General features: G+C 34.2%; 1 protein-coding gene across 1 annotated transcript; it reads left to right on the forward strand.

The window, feature by feature from the left end:
* The first annotated feature begins 71 nt into the window (after positions 1–71).
* MYB3R-5 (myb domain protein 3r-5) lies at positions 72–8,277 on the forward strand. Its single transcript, XM_085725238.1, has 9 exons — positions 72–194; positions 531–707; positions 931–982; positions 1,135–1,192; positions 2,807–2,901; positions 2,979–3,082; positions 3,324–3,452; positions 4,452–5,548; positions 7,807–8,277. The coding sequence occupies exons 2-8, from the start codon at positions 556–558 to the stop codon at positions 5,536–5,538; spliced, it is 1,677 nt and encodes a 558-aa protein (XP_085581364.1). The 5' UTR covers positions 72–194; positions 531–555; the 3' UTR covers positions 5,539–5,548; positions 7,807–8,277.
* Positions 8,278–8,570: the final 293 nt, after the last annotated feature.

Below are 8,570 nucleotides of genomic sequence, written 5' to 3' on the forward strand. Positions count from 1 at the left end.
AAAAATAATAAATAAATATATAAATTCGTTTTTTTTTTTGTTTATTATTATTAAAATTAAAATTCAATTTCAATTTTCCATTGATTCAACGTTCGAGGTTTTTTTTCGAAACCTTAGCTTCGTAGAGAGAAAAAACAACAATTTTGCTTTGTCTTTGTTCTATGAGCTTCACTTCAATTCCCGCCACTGCATAGGTACTTCTTCACTCTTCGAAGAATTTCAAGATTTCTGTTTTTTTATTTTTTTGAAAATTGAGGTTTTTTTTGTTTGATTTGATTGAGTTTTTGTGTTTTGGATAAAGGGGTTTGATTTGTTTTGGTAAAAAAACGGTTTTTTTATTGATTTTGTTTTGGATAAAGATTTTGATTTTTGATTTTTTTGGGAAAAAATTGAAGGTTTTGATTTGATTATAGATTTTGAGATCTGGGTTTTGTTTGTGTTTGTGTTAAAGTGTGAAAGTTTGGATTTTTTTTTGGAAATTGAGTTTGGTTATTAGGGTTTTTGATGTTTGGTAATTGATGGGTTTTTAGGGATTGAAGGTTTTGGTTGAAGGATATGGATGAGTTTGAATCAGAGGTTTGTTGTTTGGAGAATAAACAATCAACTGTTGCTTCTTGCTCATCTGTGTCTGAAGGCAGTGATAGTATAATTCAAAAGTCTCCCGGGATATGTAGCCCCACGGCTACATCCACATCGCCTTCACATCGGTAATGTTTGTTATGTTATTTACTTTTTTGGTTGCAGTTGTAATTATGGATAATGATCATGATGGTGTAGGATAGTATGATTTAATTTAATCAACATGTTTTATGCCAAATCTGCTATTGGCTTAATTTCACATTCTACAATAGTAGCTGATTCACTTTTGGCAAATCTTTGATGTGGCGTTCATTCATGCGCTGATTTACACCGTATGATATGTTTGTACAGGAGGACAACAGGTCCTATAAGGCGCGCTAAGGGTGGTTGGACAGCAGAGGAGGTTAGTATTTACGTTTTTTTCTCCTTCCAGAAAAGCGGATTGAATTGGGAATTTTGTTCATTTGATTTAACGTCTTTGACGATGACCATTTACCTCTGCTTGTATATAAGTTAATATTAACTGTTCTTATTGTGTTCTTCAATTTATTGTAGGATGAGACATTAAGGAATGCCGTTGCAGCTTTTAAGGGAAAGCATTGGAAAAAAATAGGTAACTATTTGCCTGAGTTAATGCATTTGACAAATTGCCGACCCCACTTAGTGGGATAACGCTTGGTTGTTGTTGTTGAATGCATTTGACAAATTGACATCACTTACTATTGCTACATCTTTTCTTCCATAAACACATTTAGTTCAATAATTCTGTGACAATGATCTCTGTATGTGATTTACGAATTTATGAAGTTAACGTGTATCATGAGGAGGGTGTGGGGGGTTGAATTTTGACCTAGTCTCTTCACTGAAACGGTATCCTCCAAAGAGGGTTAGTTGCTGAATCGATAAATGTAACCTAGTCTTATAGAGAGGGAATTACTAGAATCAGAGTTAATGGTGAAAGGGATATATGTGTCTTTGTATATCTGAATCTGAATGCAAATGGTGTATACTCACAATGTTTATAATATCACTGTATTAAGAGTTTTTTTTAAAATGTTGCTACAAGTAACCTTACTTTAACCACCTATCTACTTACACCTAGCAAAGCCAAACCTGGCTTTGCACAAACTGGATTCATTTATTCAGCCTCGGCAGGCTTTGTCCACTTCAGCTCTTTTTACGCAGAGCTAACTCGTGTAGATTGTACTTTGACCATACGTATGTTCTCAATGTGAAAAAGAGGATGATGATCCTGATTCATCTTATAAATCATATACTCTGGAAGACTAGAGATATATATATACCTTGGACTTCATCATAATTTGACAGACACTGTAGCATAAAACAAATCACAATTTTAATATCTTTGGTCTGTCATATAAAATGATGAAAAACTAGAAACAGATGATGCACAGATTTCAAGTGGGCTTGGTGAAATTTAGGAGTGCTTCAGTTTTTATTTGTGATAGAAAAGTACTTTGACAGTGCTTTCAATGTGTAGAATAAATTCACTCATCATATGTTTTAAAATAGAAAATTCAGCAGACATTTATTCTTCAAGGAACCTGAAAATTATCGTTATGAAACTGTTACGCCGTTATATAAAAATTGTTTGATTATTATTTATGGTTTTCTTTGTACTAGGGTGGAGCCAGAGATTATACTGCAGTTAAAAGACAAATATATAATTCAAAAGATATAGGCTTGAAAAATACTCGTTTGTTTCATTTCTTCAGGAGGCAGAATATTTAAAATGAAAACCACTAAAATTAGAACTTCAAACTGTATTTACGTTGTTCGTTATAATATTTGTTTGGTTTAAATTTGATTTTAGTCCATGCAATCATAGTGTTTTTTTTGTTTTAGTCCCTATAAGTTTTTTTGTTTAGAGTCAATCCCTTCAAATTCAAAAACTGCTGCTTTTAGTCCCTGATGTCATAGGTGGTCTAACACAATCAGCCCACGTGGCCCAATAAGCTGACGTTCGGGACTAAAAGCAAGAGTTTTTGAATTTGCAAGGACTGAAGCCAAACAAAATAACTTACAGGGACTAAAACCAAAAACGCTACAAATGTAGGGACTAAAGTCATATTTAAACTTATTTGTTTTAAATTGTTCTGTGACGAAGAATCATCATATGTTTTAACACAGTAATTTGTTCATGTGCCTCACTACCAAGTGCTTAATGAAAGCATATGCTCACACTGGTTTTAAATGTGGAATGCAGCTGAGTTTTTTGCTGATAGATCAGAAGTTCAATGTCTGCACAGATGGCAAAAAGTTCTCAATCCAGAACTTGTTAAGGGACCATGGACACAAGAGGTTGAAACCTAGTTCTTTTCTTTCAAAAAATTTCTACAGTTTTGTTCAAACTCTAACTTCTTTGGCTTGGCTTACAGGAGGATGATAAAATTGTTGAACTGGTGGCAAAATATGGGCCTACAAAATGGTCCTTGATTGCCAAGTCTTTGGCTGGTCGAATAGGGAAACAGTGTCGAGAAAGGTAGGTTAGCCAAAGTTTGTGTCATTTATTATTTGTGCATCTTCTATTTAAATACTTTTACTGATAAATGATGTTGTTTTCCATATCATTAAATATAAATTTTTGATTTGTTTCTTGCACATCATCAACTTTTTGAAGATCTTAAAAAATACAATTTTAAATTGATGACTTGATTAGTATAACTTGCTATCAATATTTACAACTCAAATCATACTGATTTTTCCTTTTCTACTGTTTTCAGGTGGCACAATCATCTTAATCCTGATATAAAGAAGGATGCCTGGACTTTGGAAGAGGAACTAGCCTTGATGAATGCTCATCGTATACATGGGAACAAATGGGCTGAAATAGCTAAGCTCCTTCCTGGAAGGTATGCTTTCTGATTAATTCTTTTATTATAAAGGAAATTAAGGTAATAACTAACATAATGGAATGATTTCTACGTTACCATGATAATCGGAAGTATCATCCAGGACTAGTGACCACAAAAAATTTCCACCTGATTTCATTTTCTTTTACTACTCTAGTAGTGGTGGTGGTATTTAGATTTATTTGTCTTGCTCTCTTTCTTAATTACAGATCAATGAAAGATATATTTTACTTACATATTTTATTATAAAATGAAAAAATTTGTTAAGAGGACCAAATTTTTTTCAGACAATATAATAGAAATCTCGTTTAACACAAGAAAACACAAAACAAGAAAGTAAACAGCAGAAAACAAATGTAACAAATCTGCCAAGTAGAGGGAAAATATCTCTTTTGTTTTCAATGTTTTTTCATTCAACATACCTCCATCTCCGGTCACAGCCTCACGAACATTGAAAAGAAGAAAATTCTACAGTGAAGGACTGTAGTTAACAATAAGCAGTTTGCATCTACAAAAACCGTATTGGTTTTTATTTTAAAATCTTTAAATCTATGGTTCCCTTTGCAAGCTTGCATTGTGATTTAATCCTTGAGTGAGGTTCTTATTTTTACAATTTCAAACACAACAAAGTTCTAATGATTTGTTAGTTGAATCCCTGTGAAATACTACAGGGATCATAAAATTTATGTTTGAACCAGAAAAGATAGAACAACAGATTGAGTATATACAACCTCTGAGAACAAGTTGTAAGATATATATCGTGATGTGAAATAGCATACTTTTAATAAAAAATTTCGAGTTTGGCGGCATAGGATGGAGGTCTCTCAGGGTGTCAACCTAGTTGGGATGTCGACGATGCCTCTTGATGCCTGTCATCTCTCCTTGCTTATCTAAAAAAAAAAAATAATAATATGTGAAATAGCATACCATTTTATCTATATTTATGACAAATGCTAACATTCATCTTCGGGATTTTTTTTTTCATTCTTTTTTCTGCAGGACTGATAATGCAATAAAGAACCACTGGAATAGTTCTTTGAAGAAGAAGTTAGATTTCTACTTGGCCACAGGAAAACTTCCACCAATTCCAAAAGATACAATTAAACGTTCTGCTTCTAAAACAATACTTGTTTCATCTAATAAAGAACTAAACGTGGCTGTTGAAGCATCGTCTGAAACTACAGCCATTAGTAAGCCAGATGACAGTGGCAAGAATCAGTTTGAGTCCTCAGGAACAGCTAGAGAAGTTGGTGATTCTTCAAGTCTCCCGGCAAATGAATCTGCTGATTCTGACTGTGTAGAAGGCAAGCCTGGACCATCCAATGTTGATCTTAGCTGTGGAAACTCAGAACATATATCAAGAGCTCATTTTGGAACAACTTACGGGCCAAAATATGAGAATTCTGCACTCAATGGAAACACAATAACTGAGCATTGTTTAAACAATGGTAAAATGAGAAATAGTAGTAGCGGATTAATCAGGACATCTACACAAGAAAATCAGACTTGTGGTTCTTTGTGTTACGAGCCACCACTTTTAGCTGGTTCAGTTCCTTTAGATTCTCTTCATTTAAGTATTCTCTGCATACAGAATGATTACTGTTCTAAGTTGTCACCCATTGGTTACACCACTCCACCTCGTGCGAGGGTTAGTGAATTATGTACGGAGACCCCTGAATCTATATTGAGAAAGGCTGCTAATACTTATCCAAATACTCCTTCCATATTTAGGAGGAGAAGAACTGGAGTCCAACCACTAACTTCTCCTAGTAAAGTTTTAAAAGTCGACAATGATTCACATGCTTCTAATGAACCATATAGAACCAAGAATAATTCTGATTCTGAAGCTCAGACATTGTCCGAGAGTCCAGCAAGCCGTGACAATAATAAGGCTTTCAATGCATCGCCGCCATACCGGTTAAGAACCAATCGGACAGCATTTGTCAAGTCTGTGGAGAAACAACTTGAGTTTGCGTTTGACAAAGAGAAGAATGATGACAACATTAGTGCAATGGAAAAATCTACAAAGAGGAGCAATGTTATGACTGAGGATCGTCTGCATGAAAGAAAATTGGTAGCAACGTAGTGCACAAATTGTAAGTTTTTATTAATATTGCTCTTTAAATGCATCATATTGTTTTTCTGCTTAAGCTATATGGTATCATATTGTTATTTGACATGATTATATCATTTTGTTTACTTAGAAAGATATTAGTTGTCTATCAAATTGGTAGCAATATCTTTTGCATTGAATTACTTCTTTTTGCCGAGAGTCACAGTCCTGTCAGTATTGAATTGTAAGTACTTACAAATTTGAGTGCTTGCGGGTTTTCCTCAAGCAATCCAATTAATTTGAGTTGGCTTCTAAAGCCTTAGTTCTCAAGCTGTGAGAGTCTCTCACGCCATAATAGTCGTGCCGAGAGGCCATAGCTGCGATGAAAAATATCCAGAAAACCCTAAACATCGTGACCTACTCTGACAAAGTGTTGAGAACCCAAGATTTGAATTCCGAAGAAAGAACACTTTATTTAAGAAATATGATAGAATAGGAGAGAATCACTCCTCCAAGGATTTTCCCCTCACATTATAGTTGATACTCTATTAAAAAACTTTACAATATTCAATCATCTCTCATACTCAATAAACCTCCCTATTTATAAAAGATAATCCTAACTACCCCATTGACTAATAACTTCCCTAACTAACTTCTTAACTACTCAAATATCATTTATTATATCCTACACAAAACTCATCCATTAGACTTGGAAAGTGTTGGCTGACCCATTACTGAAGTCCTATAACCATCCGGTGCCACATGCTCTCTTGTGCTGCTGCTTAAAGTGTATTGCCTCTGCAGCTCATGAAAGTTGCGGTGAAAAACATAATCCAAAAGTTGAACAAAAATTAGAGCAGAATCAAATATGTATGTTCCCTAAAAGAAAACAGAATCCAAAATTTAAAATGAAAATTAGAGCTTGTTGATCATGCTGCTGAAACTTTGTTTGGAAAATTATTCTATAAAGCAATTTGAAAAAAGAAAATGAAAAGGACCTGCTTGATAATTTTGTTTTGGGAATTTTTTTCAATTTTAAAACGGAGGGTGGTGGATGGTGATGAGTTGGTGGCCAATAATTTGCCAACCACGGTGAAGGGTGTCTGATGGCCATGATGGAAGAGGTTGAGTGGCCAATAATTGCCAACAACGGTGAAGGGTGTCTGATAGTAGTCGTGGAAGATTTTGGGTGACCATTGACAACAGTGGGTGCCACCAATTGAGGGTGTTAGGAAACCACAACAATGGCGGCAACAACCACGGAGGAGGGTACAGAGTTTTTTATTTTTTTGTTGAAGAAGCCAAACTAGCCCACCGAAACTGGCACCGGGGAGAATCGAACTTGAGACCTTGAGAGGAGCAGACTCCAAGGTCCCAAGCCAACAACACTAGACCAACCGAAGTGGGTTAGGAGGCTACAGAGTTGCAGTGGCATCTAATCAAATTATGTAGTAAAATCTGATCTCTAGACTGCAAACCACCACATTTTGTGGATAATTAATATAATAATATCTACAACCGAAAGTAACCCATCAGGAAATATCATCTGCAGTTTCAGCTTATATTGGTCGTTCATCTGTCACAGTTGCAGTCCTTTGGGTATGTGGCGTGTTAGCTTGATAAACATCTTCAAGCTTCCATTTCAAACAAAGTCGATACTATTGTTTGGAGTCTGAGTCGAGTCAATTCTATCCATGTGTTTTAGGCAATTTGTTCTTTTCATTGATGAATTTTCTCAATGTAAAGAGTTGTTTTCTATTTTCCAGAACTTGTGGCTAAATAAGGAAATCAATCTGGTCATTCTGTTCACATAGTGATAATACAAAAGTATATTTTGCAGCTCTATTTAATTCCTTCATGGCATCATGTGGTTTGACTCATCTATCTACAACATGCTCACATAATGATGACATAAAATGTAGAATACATGGTCCCATCCATTATTGACAATGCTTATATTCTTCTGCTGCCTGCTGCACTTCTAAAATTATGAGGTGTTGAAGTTCTCTTACTGCTGGTTACTTAATCAATGGGATCTCATTGAAAGTTTTAATTAACACAATGCCTTATTCTCTCTTATTTTCTAATGAACCCCTTTAGACGATAGGTTTAGTTAAGCGATATATATTTTGCTATGTATTATGATTTTTCACTGAGAGGTCTCTCAAGCAATTCAACTGATTCAAGTTTACCTTTATTTCATTCGGCATCAGATAATATATTCTTGCAGTTTTTGTTTACTGATGAATTTTTGGCTTAAGCTGTTATGAATCCTAATAACTCTCTTCTGAATTGATGCAGGGTTTTCTATAGCTGGACTTGCTCTTGAAACTAGTTGATTGTTTCTCTAAATTGATAGACAAAGTTTACCACTTTTTACGAAATTAATTCAGATTGCAGAGTCAAAATGACTTGGCGCTTATCTACATGAAGCGTTGGTGCTTTTGTTTCCATCACACATCAACATAATTCAGCAACAGTAGATGTCTACTATGTGTAGAATAAGGATTGATAAAACTCCATTTACTTGTTTATAGATATACTATTATTTTTGTACAGTTACATCTTAGGAAAAATAAATGTTCTTAAGTTTCATCATTGTTTTGAGATTTTTTTTTCAAACTCTTAAATGCAAATGACTGTAAGCATCAGGTAGTTTAGTGCACACTTTGCACTGAAAATGCTGTGTGATAAGCAGCCAAAGGTGTTGCAATTTTAGACCGGAAATAGAGAGCATGCTTATCATGAAATAATCATCAAATTCAATGATAATTGATGCAAAGTTGTCATTTATACTTTGTTTGGTTTCTTGGAAGCAATGCTTGAAGCCTATTGTTTGGCATGAAAATTGATTTTCACTTCATTTTTTATTTTTTATTTATTTTAAATTATTTTCACTCTGCCAAAATTTGAAAATGATTTTTTTTTAAAATAATCTTTTGTAATTATTAGTAAATTTACAAAATAGATGGGGATGTAAATTTACATTAACATATACATTAGTTGTAACAAAAAACAAATCACTATTTATAAAATATTGATTTGACTCGATGAGAGAATACTCT

Source organism: Medicago sativa, chromosome 7, assembly GCF_051527215.1.
Source record: "Medicago sativa cultivar Bolivia chromosome 7, Bolivia_mono, whole genome shotgun sequence".
In the NCBI taxonomy this organism is placed as follows: domain Eukaryota; kingdom Viridiplantae; phylum Streptophyta; class Magnoliopsida; order Fabales; family Fabaceae; genus Medicago; species Medicago sativa.

Coding starts and splice junctions, on each gene's coding strand:
- MYB3R-5 (XM_085725238.1), top strand. CDS start 556: ATGGATGAGTTTGAATCAGAGGTTTGTTGTTTGGAGAATAAACAATCA. Junction 708..930: donor TCCACATCGCCTTCACATCG/GTAATGTTTGTT, acceptor ATGTTTGTACAG/GAGGACAACAGGTCCTATAA. Junction 1,193..2,806: donor AAAGCATTGGAAAAAAATAG/GTAACTATTTGC, acceptor TGTGGAATGCAG/CTGAGTTTTTTGCTGATAGA.